General features: G+C 43.7%; 1 protein-coding gene across 1 annotated transcript in view; it reads right to left on the bottom strand.

The window, feature by feature from the left end:
* Nucleotides 1-8,108: 8,108 nt before the first annotated feature.
* LOC138665907 (disintegrin and metalloproteinase domain-containing protein 9-like) overlaps nucleotides 8,109-18,783 on the bottom strand; it is a 105,035-nt gene continuing 94,360 nt past the window's right edge. Inside the window, exons 18-22 of the mRNA XM_069753860.1 lie at nucleotides 18,339-18,444; nucleotides 15,602-15,728; nucleotides 14,419-14,521; nucleotides 12,046-12,095; nucleotides 8,109-8,646 (exon numbers count right to left, since the gene is read on the bottom strand). Of these exons, the coding sequence (XP_069609961.1) occupies nucleotides 8,556-8,646; nucleotides 12,046-12,095; nucleotides 14,419-14,521; nucleotides 15,602-15,728; nucleotides 18,339-18,444 (477 nt within the window). The 3' untranslated portion in view covers nucleotides 8,109-8,555. The remainder of the gene's footprint in view (nucleotides 8,647-12,045; nucleotides 12,096-14,418; nucleotides 14,522-15,601; nucleotides 15,729-18,338; nucleotides 18,445-18,783) is intronic.

Raw genomic sequence — 18,783 nt, 5'->3', positions numbered from 1 at the left:
CCGCCATTTAACCCCTTAATTTACTAGCTAGAACGACCAAATTTTGCACATACACACTACTAACATTAGTAGTGTGGAATATGCAAAAAAAAATGGGGATATGAGATGGTTTACTGTATGTAAACCAGGTCTCATATCATGTCGGGTTTTAGGAAGGAGAAAGCAAAAGTCGGTAATTGAATTACCGGCTTTCTGCTATATCGCGCTGGATGAAATATTAATATTAATATATATACATATATGTGTCTCAATGACATATATACATATTCTAGGTGTACACATTTATTCTACCTATTCTACTGTAAGCTGTCAGTGTGTACACCGCACTGAATTACCGGCTTTTCTCTCTAACACAGCTGCGTATTTCTCGCAAGTCACACTGCTTGTCTGTGTGTAATCCGTATTTTTGGGGCTTCCATAGACTTTCATTGACGTTTTATTTGCGCAATACGGTGACAAACGCAGCATGCTGCGATTTTCTACGGCCGTAGAAAGCCGTATAATACTGATCAGTTTAATACGGCAGATAGGAGCAGGGGCATAGAGAATAATTGTGCAGTATTTTTTGCGAGTTTTACGGACGTAGTTTCTGCGCTCTTACGTCCGTAAAACTCGCAAGTGTGACGCCGGCCTAAATGTACACATTTATGTGATTGGCCTAAAGTGCCTCTAAAATTAAGTAAAAAGTTGAATTAACATGTGGAGTCTGAAATATTGTTTTACTTTCTTACAGTCACACACGGCTTTGTACAGGATCATAATTATATATATTTTTTACATTACTTAGATATAGTACCATCATCTTCACCTCTATACACAGATTGTAAATGGTCACATGGCTTATTTCTGCATCCCACAGCCTCGAGGAGCTCAATAGTACATCGGCTGTGTAAGTATTTGGCTGACGGACATTTTATTTTGATGGCCAGCATCAGAGAAGTGACTATGTCCAAAAAATAGGGTGCAACACAAATAGTTGTCCATATAGTGCCAACAGATTACAATCTACCGATACAAAAGTATAAATCCTACTAAACCCTACAACAAAAAATCCATACAAGTATCATACTAATGTGCCAGGCTCTAAGCAACTCTCTCATAGTGCCAGCCCTGAGAATATTTGGTGCCCATGCAGTTGTGATGAGATTGCCAGCCACATAATAGCAATGCCATTTTGCCTATGCAATTGTGACAACTATACATTAGTTCCCCAGTTTCATCAGTTAGTAAATGCGGCACGTGCCATCCATGAATCAGTGCTCATCAGGGTCAATATTAGAAAGTCCCAGCAAACCAAACACAGAAGACATTACCCCATTGGTTGATCAGAAACAAGTGACATCACAGAGACCGAAGCCTATCATGTGCAAGCAGCCAGTGACATCACAGAGACAGAAGTGTTGTGAATTCTGTGGCTGAATTCACTCCTGTGGTCACAAGTGGTACTGCAGCTTCTGGGCTTCCTCCCTCAGGTGTTCTGGTGAGCTCGTTGGCTGCCTTGTTATTTAACTCCACCTGATTCTGTCTTCCTTGCTCCTGGGCAATGTTCCAGTGTTGGATCTGAGCTTCTGGATCTTTCCTGTGGCCTGCTGCTCTGCTTAGATAAGTGCTTCTTTGCTTTTGTTGCTGTTTTTTCTGTCCAGCTTGTCTATTTGTTTTTGCTGGAAGCTCTGAGACGCAAAGGGTGTACCGCCGTGCCGTTAGTTCGTCACAGTGGGTCTTTTTGCCCCCTTTGCGTGGTTTTTTGTTTTAGGGTTTTTTGTAGACTGCAAAGTTCTCTTTGCTATCCTCGCTCTATCTAGAATATCGGGCCTCACTTTGCTGAATCTATTTCATCCCTACGTTTTGTCTTTTCATCTTGCTAACAGTCATTATATGTGGGGGGCTGCCTTTTCCTTTGGGGTATTTCTCTGAGGCAAGTCAGGCTTGTATTTCTATCTTCAGGCTAGTCAGTTCCTCAGGCTGTGCCGAGTTGCATAGGTAGTGTCAGGCGCAATCCACAGCTGCCTTTAGTTGTGTTTAGGATAGGTTCAGGTGTTGCGGTCTACAGAGATTCCACGTCTCAGAGCTCGTTCTATTGTTTTTGGGTTATTGTCAGATCACTGTATGTGCTCTGATTACTGGCACACTGTGTTACTGGATTGCCTTCATAACAGTACAAGGAGCCAAACTAATGATTCTCAATAGAGGGAAAAAAGAAGTTCTGACATCATTTTTTTTTAAAGGAAAAAAAAAAAGGGATTGAGATCCAGCTCCTAAAATTCGGTAATTTTTATTAGATTCCAAAAACGATAAAATCCACAGACATGGAATAACCAAACTCCCTCCGGGTGGGTGCCCCTACACATGAGGGGCTATACGGCAACGCGTTTCGATCTGACAATCTTTTTCATAGCCATGGCTATTTTTTTTTTCCTTTGGAGGACTTGTTCATTTACCTGCAACGGAGATCCGTGCACCTGTGATCGTCATCGGTGAGCTGGCTTATTTCTTTTCTCTTGTTGTACATCATTTTTTTTTTTCTCAGCTCTGTGTTCTGTCTTTTTTTTCCCCTAGACATTAGGGTGCTTCAGGACACAGCTGTGGACATGGATATTCAGGCTCTGTGCTCTTCAATGGATAATCTCGTTATAAATGTACAAAAGATTCAAGATACAATTGATCAGAAATCTATGCTAGAACCAAGAATTCCTATTCCTGATTTGTTTTTTGGTGATAGAACTAAGTTTCTGAGCTTCAAAAATAATTGTAAGCTATTTCTGGCCTTGAAACCTCATTCTTCTGGTAATTCAGTTCAACAGGTTTTGATTATTATTTCTTTTTTGCGCGGCGACCCTCAGGACTGGGCATTTTCTCTTGCGCCAGGAGACCCTGCATTGAGTGGTGTCGATGCGTTTTTCCTGGTGCTCGGATTGCTGTACGATGAGCCTAATTCAGTGGATCAGGCTGAGAAAAATTTGCTGGCTTTGTGCCAGGGTCAGGATGATATTGAAGTATATTGTCAGAAATTTAGGAAGTGGTCAGTACTCACTCTGTGGAATGAATCTGCGCTGGCAGCTTTGTTCAGAAAGGGTCTCTCTGAGGCTCTTAAGGATGTCATGGTGGGTTTTCCTATGACTGCTGGTTTGAATGAGTCTATGTCTTTGGCCATTCAGATCGGTCGTCGCTTGCGCGAGCGTAAATCTGTGCACCATCTGGCGGTATTGTCTGAGATTAAACCTGAGCCTATGCAGTGCGATAGGACTATGACCAGAGTTGAACGGCAAGAACACAGACGTCTGAATGGGCTGTGTTTCTACTGTGGTGATTCCACTCATGCTATTTCTGATTGTCCTAAGCGCACTAAGCGGTTCAATAGGTCTGCCGTCATTGGTACTGTACAGTCCAAATTCCTTCTGTCCATTACCTTGATATGCTCTTTGTCATCGTATTCTGTCATGGCGTTTGTGGATTCGGGCGCTGCCCTGAATCTGATGGATTTGGATTATGCTAAACGTTGTGGATTTTTCTTGGAGCCTTTGCGGTGTCCTATTCCATTGAGAGGAATTGATGCTACACCTTTGGCCAAGAATAAACCTCAGTACTGGGCCCAGCTGACCATGTGCATGGCTCCTGCACATCAGGAAGTTATTCGCTTTCTGGTGCTACATAATCTGCATGATGTGGTCGTGTTGGGGTTGCCATGGCTACAAACCCATAATCCAGTATTGGATTGGAACTCTATGTCGGTATCCAGCTGGGGTTGTCAGGGGGTACATGGTGATGTTCCATTTTTGTCTATTTCGTCATCCACTCCTTCTGAGGTCCCAGAGTTCTTGTCTGATTATCAGGATGTATTTGAAGAGCCCAAGTCCGATGCTCTACCTCCGCATAGGGATTGTGATTGTGCTATCAATTTGATTCCTGGTAGTAAATTCCCTAAAGGTCGTTTATTTAATTTATCCGTGCCTGAACACACCGCTATGCGCAGTTATGTGAAGGAATCCCTGGAGAAGGGACATATTCGCCCATCGTCATCACCACTGGGAGCAGGGTTCTTTTTTGTAGCCAAGAAGGATGGTTCGCTGAGACCGTGTATTGATTACCGCCTTCTTAATAAGATCACTGTTAAGTTTCAGTATCCCTTGCCATTGTTATCTGACTTGTTTGCTCGGATTAAGGGGGCTAGTTGGTTCACTAAGATAGATCTTCGTGGTGCGTATAATCTGGTGAGAATCAGGCAAGGAGATGAATGGAAAACGGCATTTAATACGCCCGAGGGTCATTTTGAGTATCTAGTGATGCCGTTCGGACTTGCCAATGCTCCATCTGTTTTTCAGTCTTTTATGCATGACATCTTCCGTGAGTATCTGGATAAATTCCTGATTGTTTACTTGGATGACATTTTGATCTTCTCAGATGATTGGGAGTCTCATGTGAAGCAGGTCAGAATGGTTTTCCAGGTCCTGCGTGCTAATTCTTTGTTCGTGAAGGGATCATAGTGTCTCTTCGGTGTGCAGAAAGTTTCATTTTTGGGGTTCATCTTTTCCCCTTCTACTATCGAGATGGATCCGGTTAAGGTCCAAGCCATCCAGGATTGGATTCAGCCGACATCTCTGAAAAGTCTGCAAAAGTTCCTGGGCTTTGCTAATTTTTATCGTCGCTTCATCTGTAATTTTTCTAGCATTGCCAAACCATTGACCGATTTGACCAAGAAGGGTGCTGATTTGGTTAATTGGTCTTCTGCTGCCGTGGAAGCTTTTCAGGAGTTGAAGCGTCGTTTTTGTTCTGCCCCTGTGTTGTGTCAACCAGATGTTTCTCTTCCGTTCCAGGTCGAGGTTGATGCTTCTGAGATTGGAGCAGGGGCGGTTTTGTCACAGAGAGGTTCTGATTGCTCAGTGTTGAAACCATGTGCTTTCTTTTCCAGGAAGTTTTCTGCTGCTGAGCGTAATTATGATGTGGGCAACCGAGAGTTGCTGGCCATGAAGTGGGCATTCGAGGAGTGGCGTCATTGGCTTGAAGGAGCTAAGCATCGCGTGGTGGTATTGACTGATCATAAGAACCTTACTTATCTGGAGTCTGCCAAGCGCTTGAATCCTAGACAGGCCCGTTGGTCGTTATTTTTTGCTCGCTTCGATTTTGTGATTTCGTACCTTCCGGGCTCTAAAAATGTGAAGGCGGATGCTCTGTCTAGGAGTTTTGTGCCCGACTCTCCGGGTTTATCTGAGCCAGCGAGTATCCTCAAGGAAGGAGTCATTGTGTCTGCCATCTCCCCTGATTTGCGGCGAGTGTTGCAAAAATTTCAGGCTAATAAACCTGATCGTTGTCCGGCCGAGAAACTGTTCGTCCCTGATAGGTGGACTAGTAAAGTTATCTCTGAACTTCATTGTTCGGTGTTGGCTGGTCATCCAGGAATCTTTGGTACCAGAGAGTTAGTGGCTAGATCCTTCTGGTGGCCATCTCTGTCACGGGATGTATGTACTTTTGTGCAGTCCTGTGGGATTTGTGCTAGGGCTAAGCCCTGCTGTTCACGTGCCAGTGGGTTGCTTTTGCCCTTGCCGGTCCCGAAGAGGCCTTGGACACATATTTCGATGGATTTCATTTCTGACCTTCCCGTTCCTCAAAAGATGTCAGTCATTTGGGTGGTCTGTGATCACTTTTCTAAAATGGTCCATCTGGTGCCCTTGGTTAAATTGCCTTCCTCCTCTGATTTGGTGCCTTTGTTCTTCCAGCATGTGGTTCGTTTGCATGGCATTCCTGAGAATATTGTTTCTGACAGAGGTTCCCAGTTTGTTTCAAGGTTCTGGCGAGCCTTTTGTGGTAGGATGGGCATTGACCTATCTTTTTCCTCGGCTTTCCATCCTCAGACTAATGGCCAGACCGAACGAACCAATCAGACCTTGGAAACATATCTGAGATGTTTTGTTTCTGCAGACCAGGATGATTGGGTGTCCTTTTTGCTGTTGGCTGAGTTCGCCCTTAATAATCGGGCCAGCTCGGCTACCTTGGTCTCTCCATTTTTCTGCAATTCTGGGTTCCATCCTCTTTTCTCTTCAGGACAGGTTGAGTCTTCGGACTGTCCTGGTGTGGATTCTGTGGTGGACAGGTTGCAGCAGATCTGGACTCAGGTAGTGGACAATTTGACCTTGTCCCAGGAGAAGGCTCAACTTTTCGCTAATCGCAGACGCCGTGTGGGTCCCCGACTTCGTGTTGGGGATCTGGTTTGGTTATCTTCTCGTCATATTCCTATGAAGGTTTCCTCTCCTAAATTTAAACCTCGTTTTATTGGTCCGTATAAGATTTCTGAGATTCTCAATCCTGTGTCCTTTCGTCTGACCCTCCCGGACTCCTTTTCCATACATAATGTATTCCATAGGTCGTTGTTGCGGAGATACGTGGCACCTATGGTTCCATCTGTTGAGCCTCCTGCCCCTGTTTTGGTGGAGGGGGAATTGGAGTATATTGTGGAGAAAATTTTGGATTCTCGTGTCTCTAGACGGAAACTCCAGTATCTGGTTAAATGGAAGGGTTATGCTCAGGAAGATAATTCCTGGGTTTTTGCCTCTGATGTCCATGCTCCAGATCTTGTTCGTGCCTTTCATGTGGCTCATCCTGGTCGGCCTGGGGGCTCTGGTGAGGGTTCGGTGACCCCTCCTCAAGGGGGGGGTACTGTTGTGAATTCTGTGGCTGAATTCACTCCTGTGGTCACAAGTGGTACTGCAGATTCTGGGCTTCCTCCCTCAGGTGTTCTGGTGAGCTCGTTGGCTGCCTTGTTATTTAACTCCACCTGATTCTGTCTTCCTTGCTCCTGGGCAATGTTCCAGTGTTGGATCTGAGCTTCTGGATCTTTCCTGTGGCCTGCTGCTCTGCTTAGATAAGTGCTTCTTTGCTTTTGTTGCTGTTTTTTCTGTCCAGCTTGTCTATTCGTTTTTGCTGGAAGCTCTGAGACGCAAAGGGTGTACCGCCATGCCGTTAGTTCGGCACGGTGGGTCTTTTTGCCCCCTTTGCGTGGTTTTTTGCTTTAGGGTTTTTTGTAGACTGCAAAGTTCTCTTTGCTATCCTCGCTCTATCTAGAATATCGGGCCTCACTTTGCTGAATCTATTTCATCCCTACGTTTTGTCTTTTCATCTTGCTAACAGTCATTATATGTGGGGGGCTGCCTTTTCCTTTGGGGTATTTCTCTGAGGCAAGTCAGGCTTGTATTTCTATCTTCAGGCTAGTCAGTTCCTCAGGCTGTGCCGAGTTGCATAGGTAGTGTCAGGCGCAATCCACAGCTGCCTTTAGTTGTGTTTAGGATAGGTTCAGGTATTGCGGTCTACAGAGATTCCACGTCTCAGAGCTCGTTCTATTGTTTTTGGGTTATTGTCAGATCACTGTATGTGCTCTGATTACTGGCACACTGTGTTACTGGATTGCCTTCATAACACAGAAGCCTATCATGTGCAAGCAGCCAGTGACATCACAGAGACAGAAGCCTATCATGTGCAAGCAGCCAGTGACATCACAGAGACAGAAGCCTATCATGTGCAAGCAGCCAGTGACATCACAGAGACAGAAGCCTATCATGTGCAAGCAGCCAGTGACATCAGAGACAGAAGCCTATCATGTGCAAGCAGCCAGTGACATCAGAGACAGAAGCCTATCATGTGCAAGCAGCCAGTGACATCACAGAGACAGAAGCCTATCTTGTGCAAGCAGCCAGTGACATCACACAACCACTATATTTTTAAAGAAGCAGTCACATCACAGATAAAGAGTCGAGCAAAATGATTGGCAGGAACCTGCTCCAGAGGCCATGTTGGTAGTCAACGAGCTCGGCAAACCTCCTCCTTCCCACCATGCTCCTCTGAGTGGTAGACCTGGTACAATGTCACACCGCACCGGTGACATCACGACAGGTCTACTAGTCAGAAGAACTGCCGGCAAATAGGAGGAGGGTTACAGGGCTCTCGTCCGGGGACCTTGGACCACTAACATGGCCACTAGACCAGGATCCTGCCAGTCATCCTGCTCACCTCTACTCACAGGTTCTTGAGTCACTCAGAAGCTGGAGATATCACCCAGGCTTGTGTTTCAGAAGTATAACACAATAAACGTCGTATGGCACAGAAATAACCAAGATTTCACATTATATGTCGAATAACATTTATATATACAGGTTCTTCAAACAGATCTTATAAAAGTGCATTTTTCATATTTTCTTATGTAGCAGCTTTCATCGTGATTCCTTCATCCCGGTTACGTCTTCATAATGTGGTTATTACTTTGTGACACTGTATGGGTACGTACATTCCTTGGGGTGATGCCAAGGTTTTCACCATGTGGCAAAAAACACCCATGTTTCACTGTTTCCATTGTTTGGCACAAAACTGAGGCACTGGTAGACAAGTCAGCCCGCGTGGCAGAACCGCTACGTGTGAACATACGTCAGTGCTGCGCCCAAGGCCCAGGGATTCTAGCTCGGCAATTTGGGACTTATTGTCCCCAGCGGGATCTTTGGCAAAAATCTGGAAATCAGGTTTTGTTCCTGAGACTTCTCAGTGATGACGTTGAGGTGCTCGAGTGTGAACTGTTGTCAGAAGTTATGTGGCCAGTTATACTGTGGGACTGTGGACGGCTGAGGAGGACGGGAAGGTGGCGGAGGTCTGATGGGCGCCACTGGTTGTCTGTAATCGAGACAAATAAAGGATTAACATTAACCTGAAACATATTGTAACATGATGAACTCTTGATGAGTTTTTGATGTTGCACATTTTCTTTACCATTTTTGCCCCATTAATTAGAATAGGTTACTTGCATTTTTTTGTTGTTGAAAATACGCAGTATAAAAAAACTCACCAAAAACTCATGGTGGGAACATAGCCTTATTTTTTTTCCTTTCAAACAGATCTGTCATTAGGTTTCATGAAAAAACTGCATACATTATTAAATAAATCTCTTAGACCTGATGAGACTGGTGTGTTTATTTTAAGTCAGATAAGCTATTGTATATAATCCATTTTGAAAGCATTTCTGACATTCAATGAAAACTTTCAGATAGCTCTATACAGCTATTCTAAAATAGAGGTTTTTAACCTCACCTGATCTGATAATGTATGCAGCTTTTATCATTAAATTAATTGATAAATCCCTTATAGTAAGATTTAAGATATCACCAGTTGATAAATTTAAAGCCTTTTGCACTTCACCCAAGCCTGTTCAATTATTGACCTTGGCAGAATTGGCCATTAAATTGGGTATCTCATATTTGTGATCATTGAGGGTCTTCAATATGTACTACTAGAAGACCCCTTCAGCCCCTTTTCAATGTATCTCCAGACTCAATGGCTTATCTGTATACAGTACAGACCAAAAGTTTGGACACGCCTTCTCATTTAAAGATTTTTCTGTATTTTCATGACTATGAAAATTGTAAATTCACACTGAAGGCATCAAAACTATGAATTAACACATGTGGAATTATATACTTGAAAAATAAATGATGGTCCAACTAAACGCAAACCGGATGGAATAGCATGCCGCTGCAAGATGCTGTGGTAGCCATGCTGGTTCAGTATGCCTTCAATTTTGAAAAAATCCCCAACAGTGTCACCAGCAAAGCACCCCCACACCATCACACCTCCTCCTCCATGCTTCACGGTGGGAACCAGGCATGAAGAGTCCATCCGTTCACCTTTTCTGTGTCGCCCAAAGACACTGTGGATGGAACCAAAGATTTCAAATTTGGACTCATCAGACCAATGCACAGATTTCCACTGGTCTAATGTCCATTCCTTGTGTTCTTTAGCCCAAACAAGTCTCTTCTGTGTGTTACCTGTCCTTAGCAGTGGTTTCCTAGCAGCTATTTTACCATGAAGGCCTGCTGCACAGTCTCCTCTTAACAGTTGTTATAGAGATGTGTCTGCTGCTACAACTCTGTGTGGCATTGACTTGGTCTCTAATCTGAGCTGCTGTTATCCTGCGATTTCTGAGGCTGGTGACTCGGATAAACTTATCCTCAGAAGCAGAGGTGACTCTGGGTCTTCCTTTCCTGGGGTGGTCCTCATGTGAGCCAGTTTCTTTGTAGTGCTTGATGGTTTTTGCAACTGCACTTGGGGACGCTTTCAAAGTTTTCCCAATTTTTCGGACTGACTGACCTTCATTTCTTAAAGTAATGATGGCCACTCATTTTTCTTTACTTAGCTGCTTTTTTCTTGCCATAATACAAATTCTAACAGTCTATTCAGTAGGACTATCAGCTGTGTATCCACCAGACTTCTGCACAACACAACTGATGGTCCCAACACCATTTATAAGGCAAGAAATCTGTTGGCCTAATGCATATTGATCTGTATGTATTGCAACAACTATTGTTTGTTTAATATGATGTGATTTATATATCTGCATGCATATTGTTCACATGTCAACAAAGTTAAAAAAAAAAAGGAGTCCTCATTTACAGACAGGATGTTCCTCCTCCCCCTTCCCTGTGAGCACATTTCTTGTGTGTAGCTCAAGCTGAAAGGACTCACAGCAGATATCTCTCTCTTTCTCAGAAACCAGATTGATCCTGTTCTCATGTTGTAAGCTGGATGTTCTTGATTCTTAATAAATGAACATTCTCTGTTGCTCGTTGTGGACATCACGCTGATTAACCCGCTGCTTACAAAATCCCACTTATTAAACCTGACAGGGCACACCTGTGAAGTGAAAACCATTCCCGGTGACTACCTCTTGAAGCTCATCAAGAGAATGCCAAGAGTGTGCAAAGCAGTCATCAAAGCAAAAGGTGGCTACTTTGAAGAACCTAGAATATAAGACATAATTTCAGTTGTTTCACACTTTTCTGTTAAGTATATAATTCCACATGTGATAACTCATAGTTTTGATGCCTTCAGTATGAATGTACAATTTTCATAGTCGTGAAAATACCGAAAAATCTTTAAATGAGAAGGTGTGACCAAACTTTTGGTCAGTACTGTATGTGCCAAAATGGTTGAATTGGGGGATGCAAAGGCCCCTATACACATTAGATTAATGTCGGATGAAGCTGCCAATACAAACAGGTTCAGCCAACTGTATAATGTGTATGGGGGAGCCGGCCGACTTATGGTCGGAGGAGATGTCAATTGGACATGTCCGATTTCAGAAAGCCGATTGCTCTTTTCTCCCAGATATAAGCCAACAGCTGACGTGTCAGTCGGTGACTTTCTGATAGAGAACGCAGGAGCGCTCAGCAGAACAAGTAGAGAGTCAGCTGAGATGGCTGTTGGCCGAAAGATCATTTGGCCAACAGCCATCTAGTGTGTATGGCCGGCCTTAGATCTAAGGGCTGACATATAGCCACTGCAGGATGTAAAGGTAAAGTTGAACTAATTGACGCATAGGACCCTGGTCCAACGGCCATGTTGGTAGTTTGTGGCTATCAGACCAGAGCCCTATGAATCTCCTCCTATGTGTCAGCATCCCCATTGCCTCTTTTGATTAGTAGGCCCATGAATGTGTCATGCTGCTACAATGACGTTGTGCAGACTCCACTAATCAGAAGAGGAGCCAGCAATGCCGGCAGATAGCAGGAGGTTTACAAGGTTCTGGTCTGGCAGCCAAGAACTACCATTTTGTGGCCTCTGGATAAGGGTCTGGGGAACCATTTTGCTCAACTCTACAATAGGGATTTAGCCTGACTCCTCATTTACACTGTGTATTGTGACAGGAGACTCTAAACCCTGTCAGTGTTGACCCCAGCTCTTCATTTTAAGGCCCACAGCTGCCCACACATAACACGAAGACATTGCCTACATTTTTAGGTATCACTGAATGCTATAAGCGCATGTGCAAATACAGGCACAAAAGTTGACCTAGGTGAGAACAACCGATTTAGTTTATCAGGTGACTGACCCCAATTCATTCCTATGGATGCAGAGACCGTCGTCATATCCTCAACAGTATATTACTAAATATTTTCTACTGTATATTTCACTATTACTATTTTTAAGTTTAGATGCTGAGCTGGTTAACCTACTCCAAATCTGTTTATTTCCTAGCAAAAATAGTAGCAAAAAGTAATAAACTTAAAATTGACGAACCTTTGAGGAAAGTTATGTGATATAGTAAAAACGTCAGAGAAAGGCTTGTCCTGCAAAAATAAACAAAACACTTTATAGTTTATAATGATACAACCAGAATTAATTTTTTCAATACCTTTAATTAGTAAATTGCACTCATGTAGTCACAATAGTATGAAACAATGGCTACTGCCTTGCTAAACTGAGATAAACCTGTCCTTGTATGCTAAAAGGAATATGTGCTCTCAGTGGATATTCTGATCTAATACTGGAGATACCAGGCGTCTGAGGTAAGGAGAGGCTGCTCACACTGCTGTTCACCCTGTCTATCTGATTTAATACTATATATATCAGGAGTGTTGAGGTAAGAAGAGACTGCTCACATTGCTGTCCACCCTGTCTATCTGATCTAATACTGGAGATACCAGAGGTCTGAGGTAAAAAGAGGCTGCTCACACTGCTGTCCACCCTGTCTATCTGATCTAATACAGGAGATACCAGGGGTCTGAGGTAAAAAGAGGCTGCTCACACTGCTGTCCACCCTGTCTATCTGATCTAATACTGGAGATACCAGGGGTCTGAGGTAAAAAGAGGCTGCTCACACTGCTGTCCACCCTGTCTATCTGATCTAATACTGGGGATACCAGGGATGCTGAGATAAGAAGAGGCTGCTCACACTGCTGTCCACCCTGTCTATCTGATCTAATACTGGGGATACCAGGGATGCTGGGGTAAGAAGTGGCTGCTCACACTGCTGTCCACCCTGTCTATCTGATCTAATACTGGAGATACCAGGGATGCTGAGGTAAGAAGAGGCTGTTCACACTACTGTCCACACTGTCTATCTGATCTAATACTGTAGATACCAGAGGGGCTGAGGTAAGAAGAGACTGCTCACACTGCTGTCAACCCTGTCTATCTGATCTAACACAGAAGATACCAGTGGTGCTGAGATAAGAAAAGGCTGCTCACACTGCTGTCCACCCTGTCTATCTGATCTAATACTGGAGATACCAGGGATGCTGAGGTAAGAAGAGGCTGCTCACACTGTTGTCCACCCTGTCTATCTGATCTAATACTGGAGATACCAGGGATGCTGAGGTAAGAAGAGGCTGCTCACACTGTTGTCCACCCTGTCTATCTGATCTAATACTGGAGATACCAGGGATGCTGAGGTAAGAAGAGGCTGCTCACACTGTTGTCCACCCTGTCTATCTGATCTAATACTGGAGATACCAGGGATGCTGAGGTAAGAAGAGGCTGCTCACACTGTTGTCCACCTTGTCTATCTGATCTAATACTGGAGATACCAGGGATGCTGAGGTAAGAAGAGGCTGCTCACACTGCTGTCCACCCTGTCTATCTGATCTAATATTGGAGATACCAGCGGTTCTGAGGTAAGAAGGGGTGCTGAGGTAAAGTCGGAGGTCTAGCTATATCCCCCAGTGTGACACGGTGAGTAGCTATAACGATGGAATTTAAGAAGTGTTAGCTAGGTTGATAAAGGTGGAGTGAATTATCCTCTCCAACATAGGGCTTCGTAGCAGGTGAAAAATGGAGTCTACAGTATTTGCATTATTGTGAGAGGCCTGGCACAAGGTGGGTGGAGTGAAGCATCCATGGTGGGTGAAGGTCAAAGTCTACTTGCGTGGTTGTAAAAGGTTTCTGATGAGGTAGGTGAAGAGCAGTCCTCGGCAGGTGGAGAGTAAATTTTCTCTTCATGCTAATTGTGTGATCTGGTGGATGGGAGAAATTACTGTTCCCTTATGATAGTAAGAATGGGGAAATTGAGAGAAAAATCTGAGAGTTTATCCTGGAGAACTGGACATGAACCACATCCAAACCAAAAGATTGTTAGAGGGGGCTTGCCTGCAAAGTATCGTTAAAAACCAGAAAATTCAAATTTTATCTCTCTCCATGAGAATCAATGTGGGTATATGCCTCATACTAAATATTAATAATCAACTTCATGTGGACCATCTGTTGTGGGCTCTGTCCTTCTTACGCTACTCATTTAATTAAACTCTCCACCTTTATTTATGGCTAGTGTCGCTGCACAATCCCTCTGCAGAATGGTTGCCACCAAACTCCTCGCCTACCCGTTGTCCTGCCATGTTACACAATGTTGACTGACTCTAATATACATTTACTATCCCTAAAGAAGACTGAGATGATGATTTGCTAGGTTTCCTATAACAGGTCAAACAATATGTTGAAAAAACCTCATTGGTTTCACAAGTTTCATTGTGTTAATAAATATTACCACCATTGTCTAACGTAAAATCCTAGCTCATGCTTTTCATTATTTCATACTTTTACTGAAACATGCCACCCTCTCTATAGTATACCTGAATCTCACGTCTATACATATAAGTACCATTGGGGCATAATTACCTGGTTCCTCGGCACGTTGCTGGCAGCGTTCCGATTGTCGTGGGCGTTCTGGTTGCGATTTGCATAAGTGTTTTGTGCTTGTCTTGTCTGTTTATTTCCACCTCTAGGTAGAAAAAAAGGTTTCCATAAGAAAAAGCTTGAATTAATGTAACACTGATACATGCTCATAAAAGGGGTACAGAGTGTGGAAAGGGGCTCATCCCCTGCAAGGCACGGAGAAAAGGGTTTGGCTGCCAGTAAGGTATTGAACCATCCCAATATTAGATCAATAAGGCCTAACACGTGGCAAAAACTGGGGCTGTGATCACAATTCTTTTTTTTAAATGACACTCCGCTCATTCTTGAGTCATGACAACATGATGGATAAACATTCTGTAGGCAGATCAATCTTGTGCAAGCCTAGATAGGTCCACCAGGGTCTTCTCCACTGTTATCTTGATAGTAACAAACCATCAGGTTGCTGGGCTTCCTCTTTGCCTTGTTCCTCTATTCTGCCGACCATGATGTCTTTCTCATTTTTTTTTAAAACCCTGCTGTTTTCTTCGGTCAAAAACGACCGACCTTGAACTTCAATATTCTTTAAAAGATTCAAGATGCGGCTCTGAAACCCATGGCTGACCGACCCATCCTCATTTAAGTCAATCAACCACAAGTTTCGGAACCGCATCTTGAACACCCCAAAAAATACCAAAGTTCAAAATAGGTCTCCCCAGGCCGAAGACAACAGCAGGGTTTTAAATTGATTGCGATAAATAATATACAAGTGAGGATCTGATTCTCGATACCTCAGCAGACCAGCTGTTTACCCCTTCCGAACAATTGACATACACATATACATCACATATCATGTGCTCCTGAGCCAACATCATTCCTTCCTCTATGTGCAGCAATGACCGCAGGCTCCGCTTGCTGTACCTTAACCTCTTAGACAGGGGCTGCAGCATCTAAGTGGTTAGACAGGGGCCACCTCTGTCACTCCTTCATCCCTTTACCCGGCAATGCGATCAATAAGTTATGATAATTGATCATGGAAAACAATAATCCAGTGATTGCCCCCATCTTCATTCAGTTTGTACTTCTATGAAAGCATCGAAGAAGACGGGCCCATTGAAAGATGTGCTGTGGGGCATTAGGAATGTCATGTTCACTCCTGGATACAGCGATGTTCGGTTACTACAAGTACCTGTTTCTTCTCTTTCGGCAAAACCTCCTCCTAATTGCGTCTCTCTTTATAAACATGACAATTAAGAGGATGAGGATTGGCAGAACCAGCAAGAAGAATATAAGCAGTCCATCACGTAAGGAGGTGTCTGGGAAAACATAAGAAATGAAATCATCAGATGACTAGGAGTAAGGTTCTGTCCACATTTTTGTCATTTCTTTTGTTCTGTTGTGTCATAGGAGCTGAAAAATGAAATCAAAGTACCGGATTTATCACATGCTGGACACCAATAGTGCCTGATAGTCTCCATCGATGTCATCCATAGTTTATAGAAAAAAAGTCCAGCACATTGAGCTATTTCTTTTGATAAATATGATGGAATCTGATCTACAACAAAGATATGAACACAGTCTATATCTCAGAGGTGAACACAGTCTACCCCACAGATGTGAACACAGCATATACAACAAAAGTGAACACAGCTCACACCGTACATGTGAACAAGCCAAAACCACGGATGTGAACACAACCAACACAACACATGCGAACAAGCCAATACCACACGTGTGAACACGGCCTACACCACACCGCATATGTGAACACAGCCTACCTCACAGATGTGAACACAGCATATACAACAAACGTGAACACAGCTCACACTGTACATGTGAACAAGTCAAAACCACGGATGTGAACAAGCCAACACCACACATGTGAACACAGCCTACACCACACCGCATATGTGAACACAGCTCACAGCCTAAATCATAGATGTGAACACAGCCTACACCAGAGATGTGAACACAGCCTGCACCAGAGATGTGAACACAGCCTGCACCAGAGATGTGAACACAGCCTGCACCAGAGATGTGAACACAGTTTGCACCATTAGATGTGAACACAGCTTACACCAGAGATGTGAACACAGCTTACACCAGAGATGTGAACATATCCTACATCACATATGTGAGCACAGGCTACACTACAGATCTGAACACAGCTTGAACCACAGATGTGAACACAGACTACACCATATATGTGAACACAACCTAAATCATAGAAGTGAACACAGCATACTCCACAGATGTAAACACAATCTACGGAACAGATATGATCATAGCATAAACCACATATGTAAATGCAGCCTACACAACAGATGTGAACACAGCCTACTCAACAAAGATGAACACAGCTCACACAATAGATATGAACAAGCCAAAACCACAGATGTGAACACAGTCAACACCACACATGTGAACAAGCCAACATCATAGATGTGAATCCAGCCTACACCACATATGTGAACACAGCCTACACCAGAGATGTGAACACAGCCTACACCAGAGATGTGAACACAGCCTGCACCATAGATGTGAACACAGTTTGCACCATAGATGTGAACACAGTCTGCACCAGAGATGTGAACACAGCCTGCACCAGAGATGTGAACACAGCCTGCACCATAGATGTGAACACAGCCTGCACCATAGATGTGAACACAGCCTGCACCATAGATGTGAACACAGTCTGCACCACAAATGTGAACACAGCCTGCACCATAGATGTGAACACAGCCTGCACCATAGATGTGAACAAAGTCTGCACCACAGATGTGAACACAGCCTGCACCATAGATGTGAACAGAGCCTGCACCATAGATGTGAACACAGTCTGCACCATAGATGTGAACACAGCCTGCACCATAGATGTGAACACAGTCTGCACCACAGTTCTGAACACAGCCTACACCAGAGATGTGAACACAGCCCACTCCACAGATGTGAACACAGCCTACATCACATATGTGAGCACAGCCTACACTACAGATCTGAACACAGCTTGTACCACAGATGTGAACACAGACTACTACACAGAAGTCAATGCTGCCTAAGTGGGGAACACAAAAGGCAGTTTTAATGATGTCTCTTCGGTTGCAGAGATAAATAACAATTCCTCCTATCTTACTATTTTACTATCCCAGCAATAGTCATAGTGCTCCTTGTAAAATTGTAAGTCCCAGTTTGTTAACAATAGTGTATACTATGGAAACTGCTGAGACCTGTGATGGTAGATCAGTGAGATGTGAACAGGTTGCCTGCACCTGGTGGTGTGCAGAATTATTAGTTACAGGATGACTGTTATTTAGACCAGGGGTGTCAAACTGCATTCCTCGAGGGCTGCAAACAGGTCATGTTTTCAGGATTTCCTTGTACTGCACAGGTGATAATTTAATCACCTACACACATAATGAGTTGGTGATTAAATTATCACCTGTGCAGTACAAGGAAATCCTGAAAACATGAAAAGTGTAGCCTATTGTAACACCATGCATCTAAATTTTGGCAGAAATTTCTGGTACAAAGATAGCCAACGAATGGTTGTTGCAAACAGTCTTAAAATACGCCAGATTTATCAAACATCATAAACTTTTTGACAGTGAGGGTGATCAATGAGTGGAACAGGCTGCCACGAGAGGTGGTGAGTTCTCCTTCAGTGGAAGTCTACAAACAGAGGCTGGACAGACATCTGTCTGAGATGGTTTAGTGAATCCTGCATTGAGCCGGGGGTTGGACACGATGAACTTGGAGGTCCTTTCCAACTCTAACATTCTATGATTTAACCACTATGATAAATCTAAGATCTAAATTCTAAGATTGTCCAGTCTCAATTTATACGAATTAGACAATGTTGATAAATCTGCCCCAAACTAATCCAGTACATGTGCATTATCAGGTCCATAAGGCAATTTCTTACTTACCAATGTGGGTGGGTCCACTGTCAATGCTACCGCCATAACCTGCTCTGTCACAGCTCGGCGGGGCCCAGCCATCGTTGCAGTGACAGTTCCCATTGTTGTTACACACCTGAAATTAAAGAAGAAGGCGATTTGATCAAACCAGTCAGGATATTCAGAAAACATGCACCACCGACTGATCTGGATGTCTGAGTCCGGCCAAGGCTACACATGACTACATAGTCTTATATCATGCGTGCCAACTCCTCCAAAATGTCTGGGAGCGATCAGGTATAAAGGAGACCTCTGACAATCCTAGAAGCTTAAGCAAAATATCTTAGGTGGCACCAGAACCTCCTGGAAAGCCGAGCTCTTAGGACAATTCTTCTGTGAAAGGGGCATGAAAGAGGCGGAAGCTGAAAAAGGGGACGGATGTGGGAAGAAGTTTCCATACTGAGTCCTCTCGGAA

Source organism: Ranitomeya imitator, chromosome 2 (assembly GCF_032444005.1).
Source record: "Ranitomeya imitator isolate aRanImi1 chromosome 2, aRanImi1.pri, whole genome shotgun sequence".
NCBI lineage: Eukaryota > Metazoa > Chordata > Amphibia > Anura > Dendrobatidae > Ranitomeya > Ranitomeya imitator.
The sequence above is the reverse complement of the archived record's forward strand: the minus strand, read 5'-3'. Positions and strand labels throughout refer to the sequence as shown.